The following is an 18,995-nucleotide window of genomic DNA, read 5'->3' as shown; positions in this document are numbered from 1 at the left end:
GGTAGTGCAGCAAGAAGGCGCTCATTTGTCTTGTGCATCCAGGAGGTCCAAGTCCTTGGTGTGTTGGTGGCAGAGAGGTGAGATTCGTGCCTCCTTCCTCTGCCCTCTCCCCACAACCTCGCACAACCGAAATGTGAGCAAGCTCTCACTCATCTGCTGAGTCTTCCATGCCCATCGCCAGTTCGTCCTCCATTTCTTCATGGGCTCCTGCACCTTCCTCAACACTTTTTGCTGATACTATGCACCCTTGTTAATCCCTCTCCATCACCATGACTGCCGCCTAGGTGCCGCTGACCATCTGGACCTCGTAGATCTTGTTATCCCTTCCGCATATGACTCCTCCTGTACTTCCTCCCCTTCCTCTTGTCCCAACACCTGACTCCGAATAATAATTACAGTGTGCTCCATCATGTTGATGACCAGAATTGTCACGCTGAGAATGACATTGCCAGTGCTAAACATCTTCGTCGACATTTGTAAACTGTGTAGCAGGGTGCATAGGTCCTTGATCTGACACCACTCCAGCAGCGTGATCTGCACCACCTCTGGATCAAGTTATCCCAGGCTATATGTCATAACGTATTGCAGCAGGGTTCGGCGGTGCTGCCACAAACGCTGCAACATGTGCAGATTCAAATTCCTGCGTGTCGGCACATCGCATTTCAGGCGTTTAACCACCAGACCTAAAGACTTCTGTAGCGACGAAAGTTGTTGAGCTGCTGTGTGCGCACGATGGAAGTGAGCACATAGCGAGCGTGCCCGCTGCACAAGGCCATGTAGGCCGGGATGGTGTTTTAAAAATTGCTGGAGAATTAGGTTCAACACGTGAGCCATACAAGTCACGTGTGTCACATTGCCCTGAGGATGGCCCGCAGCCAGGTTTGCATCATTGCCGCACACGGCTGTTAAGTCACCAACGGAGTCCGCTCCGTCAATTTGTACTCCGGTCGCCAGGTGACAACGTGTTCCTTTCATGCATAGTGCGGATGATGGGAGAGGAGTCGATGCCAGCGGCGCAGGTGGACGCAGGTTATGCTCACCCACTGGGCTGCATTACCTTGACAGATGCAGAATCTCTGGCTGAATGTAGCTGGTGGGTATCTCACAGATGAAATACCATCATTCAGCTACAACCAATGGGAAGACACCACACCCTTTTTTATGCCCATCCTGTCTGCAGACCACTGCCAGACATAGCTATGAACCTCTGGTTACTTTTACCCCCAGTTCAGTTTTATGATTTTGTGTGCTTGTTACCTGACTACTTTTCCTGCTTGCTGTTTATGTACCTTGTTGGCCGATCCGCATTTCACCTCTGCTTGTTTTCTGATTAAGTCCTGGCCGTCCCATTCTGTTCCTGTTCCTCAATTAATGTTTTGACCCTGCCTGACTACTATTCTCTGGAACTGCAGTCTTCCACAGGTATTGATCACCTTGGGCCCTGTGTAATTCCTAATCCCTGTATAGGGGTTAAAGGGTTTCAGGGTTCTAGGGGTCCTGCTTGGTGAGTGGCTTCCCTCTAGCCTATCATTTACAGCCCATCTGAGTGTGTGGATCAAGGAAGGCGTTACACCGTGCTCTCTGCAGAAGGCCATGTGGGCCAGGATAGTGCTTTAAAAATTGCTGGACAACCAGGTTCAACACGTGAACCACACAAGGCACGTGTGTCACATTGTCACAGCGAAGGGCCGCACCCATGTTTGCATCATTGTCGCACCCGGCCTTCCCTGGCTGCTGGTTGAGTGGAGACAACCATTGATGAAACTCGGTCTCCAGAGCTAACCGTCCACAACTTCTCAGCGGTGTGACTCACATTTCCCATACATTTCAAAGTAAACCTTTGACCGCCTGATGGCATTGAGCTCTGCTGCCAGCATAGTAAGGAGGTGTGTGGTATTCCTTGTGCGCAGTTACAAGGAAGAGTGGCCTGACCACACAGGTTTTGCGCCAAGGTGGAGGACCCACACGAGGTTGAAGAGGCAGAAGCAGTGTATTAACTTCTACATACAGAAGAAGGATTGACACAACTCGTGGAGACGACAAGACTTGTACAGCAGACCCTTCTCCATCTCTCCCCACAGTAACCCATTGCCCAGTCAGCGACATAACGCCCCTGTCCATGCTTACTGGGCCAATTATCTGTGGTGAAATGCACCCTGTCACACAGAGTTTCTCAAGGAATCAGTGATGTTTAGTGCGACATGCTGGTGTAGTGCGTGCACGCCTTTGTTGGAGAAGGAGTGGCGCCTGGGCATCGGCTCTTGGGGCACTGCGATGGGCATAAGGTCTCGAAAATCCTCGGTTAAAAAGGTTGGAAAGGCAGCATTTTGGTAGCCAACAGTTTCCAGATGCTGAAAGTCAACCTCTAAGCCATGTCATGCCCTTCTAAAAGCATGTAAAACACAGTAAGGGGACTCCAACCACAGTCTCCCTCGTTGCCACTAATTGGGCCACACACACCCCACTTGACTGGCATCAGTTGACCACCATTTTCAAGCTTACAAAGATGCTTTGCATGAAGCACTATCAAAAATACGCGTGCCTTTCCCGTCCCCTGGCTGACCCAGGGGAAGAAAAGTCCTCAGAGCCATGACTTGTTCATCTTGGTTCTTTTAGAAACACAGCGAGGGGACTCCAACCACAGTCTCCCTCGTTTCCACTAACTGGGCCACACACACCCCACTTGACTGGCATCAGTTGACCCAATTTTCAAGATGAAAAAGATGCTTTGCATGAAGCACTCTCAAAAATACGCGTGCCTTTCCCGTCCCCTGGCTGACCCAGGGGAAGAAAAGTCCTCTGAGAGACATGTCCACATTGTCAGAGGACAGACACGTGTGCTTATCTGCCAGCAGACCCCCAGCAGCACTGAAGACAGGTTCCGAGAGAACGCTGGCTGCAGGACACGACAAGATCCCCAAGGCGTACGTGTCGAGCTCAGGCAATTTATCCAGATTGGAAGCTTAAAATGAGCAGGGCTCAAGTTGCACAGTAATGGCATCGATGTTTCCTTGCATATACTCATATATCGGTGTCTCCTCCTCTTTTTCCTTGTCCAGCTCTTTTGTTTTCGCATGAGTATATGTCCTTGTCACTTTCCCAAGTGTTTGTGTTGTGTTGTGAGTTGTTTATCACCTTTTGGACACCTTTGAGGGTGTTTTCTAGGTGTTTTTATGTGTTTGTGATTGCCTGCCATTGTTTCCTATGCAGTTCGAGATCGGTTCGTCGAACGTTCGACGAACCGAACTCGAACGGGAGCTCCGTTCGGCAAACCGACCTCGAGCCGAACCGGGACCGGTTCGCTCATCTCTACACACCATCCCTACTGTCAAACATGGTAGTGGCAGCATCATGGTTTGGGCCTGCTTCTCTTCAGCAAGCACAGGGAAGATGGTTAAAATTGATGGGAAGATGGATAGAGCCAAATACAGGACCATTCTTGAAGAAAACCTGTTGGAGTCTGCAAAAGACCCAAGACTGGGATGGAAATTTGTCTTTCAACAAGACAATGATCCAAAACATAAAGCAAAATCTACAATGGAATGGTTCACAAATAAACGTATCCAGGTGTTAGAATGGCCAAGTCAAAATCAAGATCTGAATCCAATCGAGAATCTGTGGAAAGAGCTGAAAACTGCTGTTCACAAACGCTCTCCATCCAACCTCACTCAGCTCGAGCTGTTTGCAAAGGAAGAATGGGCAAGAATTTCAGTCTGTCGATGTGCAAAACTGTTAGACACATACCCCAAGCGACTTGCAGCTGTAATTGCAGCAAAAGGTGGCGCTACAAAGTATTAATTTAAAGGGGCCGAATAATATTGCACGCCCCAATTTTCAGTTTATTATTTTTTATAAAAGTTTAAAAAATAAGCAATAAATTTCGTTCAACTTCACAATTGTGTCCCACTTGTTTTGTTATTGATTCTTCACCATAAAATGTAAATGTTTTATATTTATGTTTGAAGTCTGAAATTTGGGAAAAGGTTGAAAAATTCAAGGGGGCCAAATACTTTCGCAAGGCACTGTATATTCGGCCCCTTAAGCACTTTCATCCTGCTCTTCTTCAGAAATGTCCAATGTGAACCACGTTCACTTGTACTTCCACATTAAGTATATGCAGGTTCCCTTTGTATACATTTGTAAATATATATCAGTTGTACATATTTACACTGTATTTTTCTAAACCTTTTCAGGCAACAACCTTGAGAAAGGCGCAAGCCGAAACATTGGTGTTGCATCGGTCAGGGTTCACCTTTTTGCAGTTAATAAATTTATTTTGCGTACCAAAAACTCTCCTTTTTCCTTTGAGTACTGGTGTTTTAGTTACACTAGTAGTACCCTATTTTACCCATTAGCACCTCCTCATAGCAGTGAGCGAGATCTCATCTATATTACTGAGTTTAATGAGGTCACCTGACATCAGTTTACCTGCGGTCACACATGGGAACCTCCAGCTATGACCGCAGATAAACTGAGCGACGTCACAGCTCACAGCTGCGGCTAAATCAGTCTCTACCTGAAGCCTACAGCATACGGACATGTTCTGTACCCACGCGACTTTAGTATGTATGTAGTAGAGTCGGACTCATTGTGGGACATCGTGCGGATTATGTTGAAACTGGGTTTTGTGATTAATAAAGGGGTGAAAGAGGGTGGGGTTTTTTGTATTTTATTTAGAATAAAGAAAATGTTGGTGTTTGTCTTTATTTCTTTTCACGTACAGATTAGTAGTGGGGGCTTAGTGGCAGCTGTCAGCTATCATTAATCCCTGATATTACCCCAATTGCCACCGCATGAAACAAAAAAAAAAAAAAAGAGAAGTATACTCAACAGGGATCACCAATGAGTCATTATATAGAAAAATACAAAAAAACTTTGTGATGACATATCAAGAACACACATTTGTCAGGCTCAGAGAGCAATCAAGACACACAACAAATCGACATTAAAAACACTAAAAAACCAATGCGGTTTAATGTCCCCAAACACGCCGTCCCCCAACAGAATACAAGTGTGGTATAAAAGGTCAAAACGAAGTGCCTTTTATCAATAACTCACATCATTACCCACATATAAACGTAGTTTTGTGCACTATTAGACAATGTGTATATGATAGATTTGTGCAAATAAGCCCAAATGGGTACGTATATACACACAACCCCCTAGTATCCGTTGCCTACTGAGTAACAGATGTTATTGTATATAGACCTGGTATCAGCTACCCATTAGAGTGGGAAAATAGGTACCTCAGTAATAAATAGATAAGTACGAGTACCACCACTGTATATTGAGACAGGGGGCGACTCAAGTAGTGTATTAGATAGAAGGACCACTCTCCTTTTTTAAAATTATTTAAATAATTGAAAGAAAAAAAAAAAAACTATATGGGGTCCCTCTATCCATACACAGCCAAGATAAGCACACAGCTTGGGGTTGCAGCTGTATGCTTTATCTGTGCTGGCTATCCTAATGTGGGGAGACCCTACCGCAATGTTTTTTACACTGCTATGGACACGCACACAGCGTCTGATTCCAAGCAATTAGACACGCTGTCAGACAGGGTGGGGGGAGTGGTTTGACTGCAACCAATCAGACGCCGGGACTGCCGGCTGGCAGGGGAAGCAGTGCATATGCATGAAGATAATGAGCGGCCCCGGAAAAAATGAACAAAAGAAAAAAAAAAGGTTCAAAGATCATTGTCCACACAAAGAAATATGAACACCAAGAAAACCAAAACAAATAAAAAAAAATACAGAACAAAACCTACACATATTAGGAATTAGCAAAAACTGGAAGAATACCATTCAACAGGCCATCATGGTATGAAATAAAAGTAACATATGCAAAAAATAAATTATATTTAATATGTAAAGAATGTAATATTTCTAATAAATCAATGCTAATTAAAATAGTTTAATAGTTTTTAAGGGTGAAGGTAAACATAAGTCTATCAAGTTCAACCTATAGCCTAATATTTTCATCCAGAGGAAAGCAAAAACCCCATGAGACTGATGAAATTGCCCCATGGGGAAAAATCCCTTCCTAACTCCACATACAGCAATCAGATGTGTCCAGAATCAATGTCACATCAGAGAATCAATTTGTGAATCAACCAGTAGAACATCACGTGTCAGAGTTCTATAATACTTGAGCAAGCATTGTTGACCTTAGGGAGATCAACATATCCACTGCGGAGACACCATCACGTGTTTCTCAACGCAGTGATTCTAGAGCATAGCCCTATGGGAAGTATGCAAATAAGAAAGCCGCGGAGACACCATCACGAGTTTCTCAACGCTGGCAAGAAACTTCTTGCCAGCGTTGAGAAACACGTGATGGTGTCTCCGCGGCTTTCTTATTTGCATACTTCCCATAGGGCTATGCTCTAGAATCACTGCGTTGAGAAACACGTGATGGTGTCTCCGCAGTGGATATGTTGATCTCCCTAAGGTCAACAATGCTTGCTTAAGTAGTCTTATACTAGGCATTGCCCCTACTAGCCAGATTCCTACTCCACACTGATGAGGGGCAAATACCCCGAAACGGCTGTCTGTGGATGGATACCATGTTTGGTATAGGTGGTCTCCTTGACTGGAGACTGCCCTTCCCGTGGTTGTTCCTTCCCGGTGAAAGACCTGGCTAGTTTCTTGCCAGCGTTGAGAAACACGTGATGGTGTCTCCGCGGCTTTCTTATTTGCATACTTCCCATAGGGCTATGCTCTAGAATCACTGCGTTGAGAAACACGTGATGGTGTCTCCGCAGTGGATATGTTGATCTCCCTAAGGTCAACAATGCTTGCTTAAGTAGTCTTATACTAGGCATTGCCCCTACTAGCCAGATTCCTACTCCACACTGATGAGGGGCAAATACCCCGAAACGGCTGTCTGTGGATGGATACCATGTTTGGTATAGGTGGTCTCCTTGACTGGAGACTGCCCTTCCCGTGGTTGTTCCTTCCCGGTGAAAGACCTGGCTAGTTTCTTGCCAGCGTTGAGAAACACGTGATGGTGTCTCCGCGGCTTTCTTATTTCTATAATACTTGCACCGCAAAGAATCGCCATCTGTGGTGACGATTAAATCTTTTTTCCTCTAAACACTAGAGGATGGTGCCTGGCCACCGTCACTGGCCTAGGTGTGAAAAGATTACTACAAAAGACCTCTTTTCGGTCCCTTCATATATTTTTACATTATAATAAGTCTCTAACCCTTGTTTTTTTTTCCACAAATTGAATAACCCCTACCTTCTCTAGGTATTCAAAAAAACAGCAACAAAGTGTCTTAGGCTACTTTCACACTTGCGTTGGACGGCTTCCGTTGCTATCCGCATCCTTGAGGAATTACGGTAACCGTTGCAGGAAATAGTTATATTCCTCATAGACTTCTATTAGCTACGGATAGCAACGGATGGTCTTGCGTTGCATCCGCTGCACGATGCAGCGTCGTTATTTTGATGCTGCGTCGGGCGGAAGGAACGCTGCATGTAACGTTTTTTGAGCAGCGCAGTCCGTAGGATTTCGCTGCACATGCTCTCTCTGGCTCCCTGCACTCGTAACCAGGGTAAACATCGGGTTACTAAGCAATGCGCTTTCCCTAGTTACCCAATATTTACCCTGGCTACGGGTGCAGGGAGCCCGACACTTTCCCGCTCGGCTCTGCCCCCTCCCGCACTTCACTCGACGTGTACACACGCATACACACTCACCTGTCCCCAGCCTTGCATTCCTCGCTGCACCGACGTCCTCAGTGCCATGGTCCCGCTCGGCTCCACAAACCCCGCACGCCGCCCCCCTCACACATTCTTGGCGGCCGAACGATCAGCTGATCACCCGGTGACCGGCTGCTGTGACTGATCAGCTGATCGTTCACAATAGTCTGCCGCCGGTAAAACGAAAGAAGAAAAAAAAGTAAATAAATAAAGATTCCGTTGTTTTGTACGATCCGTTGCTGCCGTTGTGCCACTAAATGCAACACATCCTTTGTATCCGTCACACAACACAATGCAACGGATGCCGTTCAACGCAAGTGTGAAAGTAGCCTAAAGGGAATAACAGTACATTCCTTATTAAATAGCAAGTGCCATAAAAAGTTTCAGAAAAAACATGTAAAACATTGCACACAGAAAGGAATAGAGGGTCATCAGATAGAATCATACACTATTCCAAAAATCATATTTTTAGCAATAAAATTGATCTCCACATGATAAAAAATATAAAGTGTCATGTGCAAAATTGACCTTGCTAAAACCCATAGCCATAGAGTTAACAATCATGCACATTCTCAGAAGACTCCTGCGATTCAGACCATGCACAGAGCGCGTCTGAAGCAGAGAAGCAAGCACCCGGATAACGGCTGCGGGAATGGTAAGTGCGCATGCGTGGGATCTGAAGACGCTGATTGTGACGTCGCACATGTGAATCCATGATATCACGCACACAGGGGCGTGATACCACGGAAAGTATGCTTAACGCCCACAGAGCGATGTGCCGCCCCATGGGGCTACAGCCTCTGATCATTTACATTGGGAACATGTAAGTAATAAAATGTTTTTTATTACTTTCATATTCCACAATATTATAACACAGGGATGGGTAGGAAGGGGTTTCTAGGCCACACAACACTCTGCTTATAGCTCAGAATCCATATGGGACCTGACAGGTTCCCTTTAAGATTTGTTCATCATATATTGTGCCCTTTACAGCTCTATTTAGCGATAGTGGTTTTCTTCTATTTCTAGCTACTGTAAGATATACAATGCAGGCCAAAAGTATTGGCACCCCTGCAATTCTGTCATAATACTCAGTTTCTTCTTGAAAATGATTGCAATCTCAAATTCTTTGGCATTATCTTAATTTATTTTGCTTGCAATGAAAAAACACAAGAGAGAATGAAACAAAAATCAAATCATTGATCATTTCAAACAAAACTCCAAAAATGGGCCAGACAAAAGTATTGGCACCCTAGCCTAATACTTGGTTGCACAACCTTTAGCCAAAATCACTGCGAACAACCGCTTCCAGTAACCATCAATGAGTTTCTTACAATGCTCTGCTGGAATTTTAGTCCATTCTCCTTTGGCAAACTGCTCCAGGTCCCTGAGATTTGACGGGTTCCGTCTCCAAACTGCCATTTTGAGATCTCTCCACAGGTGTTCTATGGGATTCAGGTCTGGACTCATTGCTGGCCACTTTAGTAGTCTCCAGTGCTTTTTATCAAACCATTTTCTAGTGCTTTTTGAAGTGTGTGTTGGCTCATTGTCCTGCTGGAAGAACCATGACCTCTGAGGAAGACCCAGCTTTCTCACACTGGGCCCTACATTATGCTGCAAAATTTGTTGGTAGTCTTCAGACTTCATAATGCCATGCACACGGTCAAGCAGTCCAGTCCAGCAACCCCAAAACATCAGGGAACCTCCGCCATGTTTGACTGTAGGGACCCTGTTCTTTTCTTTGAATGCCTTTTTTTTTTTTCCTGGAAACTCAATGTTGATGGCTTTTCCCAAAAAGCTCTACTTTTGTCTCATCTGACAAGAGAACATTCTTCCAAAACGTTTCAGGCTTTCTCAGGTAAGTTTTGGCAAACTCCAGCCTGGCTGTTTTTATGTCTCGGGGTAAGAAGTGGGGTCTTCCTGGGTATCCTACCATACAGTCCCTTTTCATTCAGACGCAGACGGATTGTACGGCTTGACACTGTTGTACCCTCGGACTGCAGGGCAGCTTGCACTTGTTTGGATGTTAGTCGAGGTTCTTTATCCACCATCCGCACAATCTTGCGTTGCAATCTCTCGTCAATTTTTCTTTTCCTTCCACATCTAGGGAGGTTAGCCATAGTGCCATGGGCTTTAAACTTCTTGATGACACTGTGCACCGTAGACACAGGAACTTTCAGGTCTTTGGAGATGGACTTGTAGCCTTGAGATTGCTCATGCTTCCTCACAATTTGGATTCTCAAGTCCTCAGACAGTTCTTTGGTCTTCTTTCTTTTTTCCATGCTCAATGTGGTACACACAAGGACATAGGACAGAGGTTGAGTCAACTTTAATCCATTTCAACTGGCTGCAAGTGTGATTTAGTTATTGCCAACACCTGTTAGGTGCCACAGGTAAGTTACAGGTGCTGTTAATTACACAAATTAGAGAAGCATCACATGATTTTTCAAACAGTGCCAATACTTTTGTCCACCCCCTTTTTTATGTTTGGTGTGGAATTATATCCAATTTGGCTTTATGACAATTTTTTTTTTTTTTCATTGAAGACAAATTAAATGAAGATAATACCAAAGAATTTGTGATTGCAATCATTTTCAAGAAGAAACTGAGTATTATCTGACAGAATTGCAGGGGTGCCAACACTTTTGGCGAGCACTGTATAGTGTGTACTGGACCTATACATTCTCCTATTTCCATTGTATAAGTTTATTTTCAAAGATATTGTCCCATTTTATGCAAATTAGCCCCCTCTTGCTAAACTATTTCCCCACCAATCCATACTGAATGCTACAGTCAGGGCTGCATTTCTGCCCAACCACTACACAGATACAGTCAACCTGTGCCAGTTATTGCAGTGGTTGCCCACCCACAAGTACTATATAAATGTATGATTCTCACCCACAAAGCTCTCCACAGTTCTGCACTAGCATACATCTCCTCCCTCATCCCTGTCTATCACCCTACGGCCGGGGCCACACGGGGCGCTACTGCGATCCTCGCATGACACTCGGCTCCAGCTGTGCTGCCAGGGTGAGCAGAGTGTCATATGAGTGTCACTGTGACTGAAGTCTGATCATACGATTGGACCATAGCTGCGAGGGGCTGGCCGGTGCTAAGGAGGGGAGGGAGGGAATTATCTCCCTCTCTCCTCCGTTGCCGGCTATTGACAGTCTCGCCCTGCACTTGTGGTACACCGGTGTACTGCGAGTGCAGTGCAATTTTTCTCTCGCCCCATAGACTTGAATGGGTGCGAGAGAATCTAGGACTGCATTATATGCTGCGACTGTTTTCTCGGTCTGATTAAGGCTGAGAAAATAATCGCTCATGGGTGCTGGCACATTGGCTAATATTGGTCCGAGTGGAATGCCATGTTTTATCACATTCCACTCGCTGCGATTTTCATGCCGTGTGGCTAAAGCAGGCTTTACACTTTACGATATATCTAACGAGATGTCGGCAGGGTCACGTCGTAAGTGACGCACATCCGGCATCGTTAGTGATACCGTAGCGTGTGACAGCTATGAACGAGCAGAAATACTCAGCTTCTCGTTCATCGTTGACACGTCGCTCATTTTCTAAAAATCGCACGTCCTCTTGTACATCGTGCTGCATGGGAACGATGATCTGCAGCTTACCTGCGTCCCGCCGGCAACACTGAAGGAAGGAGGTGGGCGGGATGTTTGTCCCGCTCATCTCCGCCCCTCCGCTTCTATTGGCCGGCCGCTGTGTGACGTCGCTGTGACGCCGAACGTCCCTCCCCCTTCAGGAAAAGGATGTTCGCATCAAATTGCCCGTGCTGCACAAACGGTGGGGGCGGGTGTGATCGCAAATGCGATCGCACAATAAATTGAAACGCGTAAAGCAGCCTTTAGGCCTACCAGTGATTTCTGTTCAGCAACTGATCTAAGAGTTTTCTTACAGAGTGTAAGTCAGCAAGTAGGGCCTACACGCCTTCTGTAGCTGTTGATTTATAGGTTGTTCTGTAATAATTTTATTGTCTGTACATGTCCCCTCTTAATTGTAAAGTGATGTGAAATATGCTGGCACTATATAAAAATTATTCCTGACATTTAGTGTCCTTGTAGCCTCTCTACTATTGAAAAACCAAAGCCGCAGCTGATACTCAAGGAGTGCAATGGAGAAGAAAAATAAAAAAGACCCAAAACTTAAACCCTGTTAAAAAATTAACCCTTTCTTAAATTGCCTAAAAAGGTCAATATACTGTAAACCCAATTTGTAGAGGCAGGGCGAGAAAAGAGTTTATACACTATGTGTTAAACAGTAGACACAAGTAAGAGATAAACTGGCCCTAGTAAGCCCTAAGTGTATCCCTACCTAGCAATGGAGGGTATAACACCCTAGGGTTATGGCACCCCCATTTTCCGATGGGAATCCCTACAGATCCCTAAATCCCCCGCACTCAAATTTTAAAGTGCACCAACAAACAAAAATTAAAGCAGTTATCAAATAATCACCAACAGATAAGTAGAGTTTGGACACCAATATGCCATATGGAAATAAGCAATCAGAATCTTATGATCATTGTCCCGACACGTTTTTCCCCGTAAAGTCCACAGGGTTCACAAGGGGACAGAATAGATAAAGATCCAGGGTGACAGAAATCACATCCAAGGATCAAATACATTCAAGTACCACAAATAAAAAATGCATGTTCAACTGATATCATGAAACTTTCAATTGCCTTTTTAATGGTTAGTAACCTCTTAGAACAGATAACAATACAGAAATATATAGAACTAAAGCATGTACTTACTGAACAGCGGTCCCGGTCTTCATCCTTTTCTTCAAAGTAAAAATATACAAATGGTATCCACACAAACACACAGAACAGGATAATTGAATAAAAGGCTAAAAAAAGAGAAAAACAATTAAGCAATTGTCAAAATGTTGTTACAATTGTAGACTTTAATGAAACAGCACATGAAAATGAAAATATTTTACTATCAATTTTAGTTGCCCAAGATAATTATTTCTAGACAATAGAAAGAAAGAGGGGAAAAAAAACAAAAAAAAACACTATAACAAATAGTAATCTAATATAAAACATTCAAAGAAAAATAGAATATTATAGTCATTTATGGAAAGAGGAATAAAGTACAATAGTCATTGTCAAGCTTGAACATACTTCTGTCTGTTCTTCCTTATCCACTAATAAGCAACCCTTTATTAACAGCATCGGAGCAAAGCGTAAACATAGTAATAGTAAAAATATATTAAAATAAAATACCTCCCAGACTGGCACCATTCCTCTATTCTCATATGTGACCGCCAAGGGGCTATTAAAAGGGTTTACCCAGTAGTGGACAACCCCTTTAATAGATTATCTATTCTATGTGTGAGAAAAGCTAAACTGAAGATGAAATAAGGCGTTTTTTATCTTATTATATATATATATATAAAAAAAAAAAACAAAACACGTAATAAAAAGGACAACCAAAAAACCAAAAATCTGTTGCGCAACATTATGCAACATTATAGGTGGGCTGAAACAACTCATGCAAAAAAAAAAAAAAAGTGAGAGCATTAAAAAGGTAAAACATGGATCTGAATAAAGGCAAAACAGCTCTTATCTCAAAAATATCAGCACTTTGTAAAACCAATTTTTGTTCGTGTGGCAATTTTCAAAAACCAGTAACCTATTTATATTTCCATCTATTCTGCAATGTTTAGGGCTGGGGGGGTTTCTTGGCGAACCAAGAATTTTATTAAAACCAATTTTGGGCACATGACGCTTTGATTGCTTTTTATTGTATTGATTTAGGGAGCAGTAACCGAAAAAAAAAAACAAAAAAAAAAAACACAATTCTTAGGCTATGTTCACACACTATATTTTCTTAACTACAAAGATACAGCGTTTTTGGCCCCACAAACGCATATAAAGCATGCTTTTCTTACGCATTTTTAGCGCATTTTGCCCAATGCATTTTTTAAGTCAAATCTATTGACTTGGAAGGGCTTAAAAACACTGGCAAAAAAAAAACACAAAAAGAATTGACATGCTGCATCTTCAAAAACGCAGGCAAAAAAAAGATGCACAGTGTAGACAGCAAAATAGAATCTCAGACTTTGCTGAGAGAAGGAAATGCATGCATTTAGGTGCATCTTTGTGACCTCAAAAATGCACCAAAAACGCAGTAAAAGATGCACTGTGTGAACATAGCCTTACATTGGGATTTTTTTTTTCTCATTACAGCTTTTACTATATTGGGTTAGTTAGGATTAGGTTTTGATAGACTTCATTATCACAGATGCAGCAATATCAAAAGGTTTACTTTTTTTTAAAAAAATTCATAAAATTTAACAAAAAAAAAAAAAAGTGTGGGGGTATTCAAATTTGTATAGTTTATTTTTTTACCTTTTTAAACCTTTATTTTAAACATAATTTTTAGTTTATATTATATACTGCAATACAGCAGTATTTAATGAAAATCGAAGTCTTAGCGTTTGGCTGAACTTCATAAGAGTACCAAAATGGGGGCAAAGCAGTCCTTCGGCAGCACCCCCAGCTGTCATGGTAACCCATCATTGCCCCGCAATCGCATAGTTGGGGGTGGGGAAGGCTCCGGCGAAGCTCCGGCGAAACGCGTTGGGGTGCGGGGCAGTGCGACCTGAGACCTGGCATATCGACCCGAGGTGGCTTTTCGAGGGGTTAAACTCCCCATATTGTAACTATGAGCAGTTATTATGACTAGACCGGGAGGCTTGGCACAAATGTTAAAATTTTTGTGCAGGGATATATGATCCTTTCACCCTGCTGTTTTTCTATGCCACGCTGGCTAACATTCACAATGAGCATGGTGTTCAGTATGAATTTGTACCATGGTTTAGCCCATTGAAGATTTACCTCTGAATAATGGGAAATGTGCAATACTTTTATAATCGCTACACGTGTACTATAGCTAAGCGCTGTATCCAAAGCAATTTTTTTGTATATGTGTTATGTTGCATATGGTGGGATATGTGCAATATGATTGAGGTGCAATAATATGAAATATGTCATCTGACTAATAGCACTATAAATAAGCACTTTAATCTAGGGTTACATATCCCTGGGTGCCGCTATATGTACATATATTTATATGGGAAATGTGCAATATCTTTATACTAGCTACACGCATACTATAGCTAAGCGCTGTATCCAAATTAATGCTTTTTTGTATGTTATATTGCACAGAGTATGATATGTACAATATGATTGAGGTGCAATAATATGAAATATGTCATTTGACTAATAGCACTATAAATAAGCACTTTAATCTGGGGTTACACATCCCTGGGTACCGCTATATGTACATATATTTATTGCCTTGTGAATGCTGCATATAAGATCATTATACGAATCGTTCTGATTAGTGCCTGTTGCTTGGGTCGCACTGTCCTGTTTTTTCTGTTTACCCAAAACGTATGGTGTTTTTATGCTGCACTTTTTGCACTTTGTGTATCCAAAAAATATAAAAAACAAAAAAATACAAAAATAATAAAATTGATATTGAATCCACTTGGAAAATATTTTTTGAATATTTCTTTGAGTATATATACTATGAGTTTATTGTAGGATTAATGTAAGGTTTGGGAACCGTAGTATAGAAATAATAATGTTATAAAGACAGTATGGATCTACTAATTCTAATTCTGGGGTGGGGAAGGCGTTGGCAGCTGAGGTGTGCTAGCACCGGCAGTTTCCATTTTAACGATGCTGTAAGGAGATTGAAAACTACGTTTTAAAAGGTGGCGCTAAACTCCGGGTGCTGTTGTTAGATATTGGCTATGTCATATAGCTGGCATCTGCCATGGGTGAAGAGCGCCCAGCAAGTATCTTCATGTACAAAATATTGCGCTAAAAAAGCTCATCTTAATAAACCTGTAAAACTGTGAAGACCGGAAACTTTGCAATTTAAAAATCCTCTCCGTTCACAAGAATGGAGGAATTTATCCTGCACACTAGAAAGGTTACAGACCACTTCTGAAGTGGCCAGATTTTTCGGCACGGATTATGTTCCTGTAAGTGCTGCAATGACGCTGGCCAGAATTCTGTAACCAGCCTGCCTAAGGACTCTGCGCTTCTACGATGCTGAAGGAACAAAAGCTGTCCCTACTAGAACATCAGAAAACACACGGGTCGGGACAGCAGCTCAGCCATGCCGCCAGCCTGAACTGCCAGTCTTCAGTACGACACCCCCCAACTACACCACAGGAAGCAGGGATGCAAATGAATGGTGAGAACCCAGAAGATAGAAATGTTAAAAGGGGTTATCGCATGTGCCCAATGATCCCAATATACTGACAGCGATGACATCACATTTACCCATGGTCATACATTGTATCCTGCTTTAAGTGATCATGAGTAGTGATGAGCAAATAGTAACTATCTATGCTTAGATAATGCGTACCGAGTATTATTCCGGTATACAGCAAGAAAAATGCTCTTTTACCCCCCATTGACTTGTATTCGGTTTGTTATTTATAATAAATTCCAGAATATCGTTTTAGGATTCGCTACAAAACGTTTATAAATAATCCAAACACGAAGAGTTACTATTAGCCGATCTTTAATCACATATTGGTCCTCTAGTATCCATGAGGGATCCTAGGGCTAGGTTCCAATACACATTTGCGATATACTGTAGGTTGCTTACACATATTTGTCTTGTTACCAGCACTTTAAGATGTTATTTGGCGCAGTAATCTACAAACTGAATATACACATCACATTTAGAGGAGGTGGTGTTTATGCATAATAAAAAGTAAAAAAAATAATATAGAAAATAATAAGGCAAGAAGTAAGGCAAGAAAGAAAACATCAAAGAAAAGAAAGCGAGCTCTCCTCATGGAAGTTTTGAACCCTAGACACCGCTAAGTAGAAACACAGCAGTGCCAGGTTCCAACACCATGAAAGATTATATATACAGTGCCTTGCGAAAGTATTCGGCCCCCTTGAATTTTCAATCTTTTCCCACATCTCAGGCTTCAAATATAAAGACATAAAAAAATTAAAATTTTATGGTGAAGAATCAACAAGTGGGACACAATTGTAAAGTTGAACGAAATTTATTGCTTATTTTAAACTTTTATAAAAAAATAATAAACTGAAAATTGGGGCGTGCAATATTATTCGGCCTCTAAGTTAATACTTAGTAGCACCACCTTTTGCTGCGATTACAGCTGCAAGTCGCTTGGGGTATGTGTCTAAAAGTTTTGCACATCGAGAGACTAAAATTCTCGCCTATTTTTCCTTTGCAAACAGCTTGAGCTGAGTGAGGTTGGATGCAGAGTGTTTGTGAACAGCAGTTTTCAGCTCTTTCCACAGATTCTTGATTGGATTCAGGCCTGGACTGTGACTTGACCATTCTAACACCTGGATATGTTTATTTGTGAAACATTCCATTGTAGATTTTGCTCTACAGTGCTGGCCAAAAGTATTAGCACCCCTGCAATTCTGTCAGATAATACTCAGTTTCTTCTTGAAAATGATTGCAATCACAAATTCTTTGGTATTATTATCTTCATTCAATTTGTCTTCAATGAAAAAAAATAAAACAAATTGCCATAAAGCCAAATTGGATATAATTCCACACCAAACACAAAAAAGGGGGTGGACAAAAGTATTGGCACTGTTTGAAAAATCATGTGATGCTTCTCTAATTTGTGTAATTAACAGCACCTGTAACTTACCTGTGGCACCTAACAGGTGTTGGCAATAACTAAATCACACTTGCAGCCAGTTGAAATGGATTAAAGTTGACTCAACCTCTGTCCTGTGTCCTTGTGTGTACCACATTGAGCATGGAGAAAAGAAAGAAGACCAAAGAACTGTCTGAGGAGTTGATAATCCAAAATGTGAGGAAGAATGAGCAATCTCAAGGCTCCAAGTCCATCTCCAAAGACCTGAAAGTTCCTGGTCTACGGTGCGCAGTGTCATCAAGAAGTTTTAAAGCCCATGGCACTGTGGCTAACCTCCTTAGATGTGGAAGGAAAAGAAAAATTGACGGGAGACTGCAACGCAAGATTGTGCGGATGGTGGATAAAGAACCTCGACTAACATCCAAACAAGTTCAAGCTGCCCTGCAGTCAGAGTAAAACAGTGTCAACCCGTACTATCCATCGGCATCTGAATGAAAAGGGACTGTATGCAGGATACCCAGGAAGACCCCACTTCTTACTCAGAGACATAAAAAAGCCAGGCTGGAGTTTGCCAAAACTTACCTGAGAAAGCCTAAAACGTTTTGGAAGAATGTTCTCTGGTCAGATGAGACAAAAGTGGAGCTTTTTGGGAAAAGCCATCAACAGAGTTTACAGGGAAAAAAATGGCATTCAAAGAAAAGAACACGGTCCCTACAGTCAAACATGGCGGAGGTTCCCTGATGTTTGGAGTTGCTTTGCTGCCTCTGGCACTGGACTGCTTTACCGTGTGCATGGCATTATGAAGTCTGAACAAATTTTTCAGCATAATGTAGGGCCCAGTGTGAGAAAGCTGGGTCTTCCTCAGAGGTCATGGGTATTCCAGCAGGACAATGACCCAAAACACTTCAAAAAGCACTAGAAAATGGTTTGATAGAAAGCACTGGAGACTACTAAAGTGTCCAGCAATGAGTCCAGACTTGAATCCCATAGAACACCTGTGGAGAGATCTCAAAATGGCAGTTTTGGAGAAGGCAACCTTCAAATCTCAGGGAATTGGAGCAGTTTGCCAAAGAAGAATGGTCTAAAATTCCAGGAGAGCATTGTAAGAAACTCATTGATGGTTACCGGAAGCGGTTGTTCGCAGTTATTTCGGCTAAAGGTTGTGAAACCATGTATTAGGCTAAGGGTGCCAATACTTTTGTCTGGCCCATTTTTGGAGTTTTGTTTGAAATGATCAATGAATTGATTTTTGTTTTCAATCTCTTTTGTGTTTTTTCATTGCAAGCAAAATAAATAAAGTTAATAATACCAAAGAATTTGTGATTGCAATCATTTTAAAGAAGAAACTGAGTATTATCTGACAGAATTGCAGGGGTGTCAATACTTTAGGCCAGCACTGTATGTTTGGGATCATTGTCTTGTTGAAACACAAATTTCCATCCCAGTCGTGGGTCTTTTACAGACTCCAACAGGTTTTCTTCAAGAATGGTCCTGTATTTGGCTCCATCCATCTTCCCATCAATTTTAACCATCTTTCCTGTCCCTGCTGAAGAAAAGCAGGGACAAACCATGATGCAGCAACAACCATGTTTGACAGTGGGGATGGTGTGTTCAGGGTGATGAGCTGTGTTACTTTTACGCCAAACT

General features: G+C 42.4%; 1 protein-coding gene across 2 annotated transcripts in view; it reads right to left on the bottom strand.

Moving 5' to 3' along the window:
- LMBRD1 (LMBR1 domain containing 1) overlaps positions 1 to 18,995 on the bottom strand; it is a 298,140-nt gene that overhangs the window by 225,061 nt on the left and 54,084 nt on the right. For both annotated transcript variants that reach the window (XM_075338441.1, XM_075338442.1), the window contains one exon: positions 12,481 to 12,575. In XM_075338441.1, coding sequence (XP_075194556.1) covers positions 12,481 to 12,575 — 95 coding nt within the window. The remainder of the gene's footprint in view (positions 1 to 12,480; positions 12,576 to 18,995) is intronic.

Source organism: Anomaloglossus baeobatrachus, chromosome 3 (assembly GCF_048569485.1).
Source record: "Anomaloglossus baeobatrachus isolate aAnoBae1 chromosome 3, aAnoBae1.hap1, whole genome shotgun sequence".
Lineage (NCBI taxonomy): Eukaryota > Metazoa > Chordata > Amphibia > Anura > Aromobatidae > Anomaloglossus > Anomaloglossus baeobatrachus.
The sequence above is the reverse complement of the archived record's forward strand: the minus strand, read 5'-3'. Positions and strand labels throughout refer to the sequence as shown.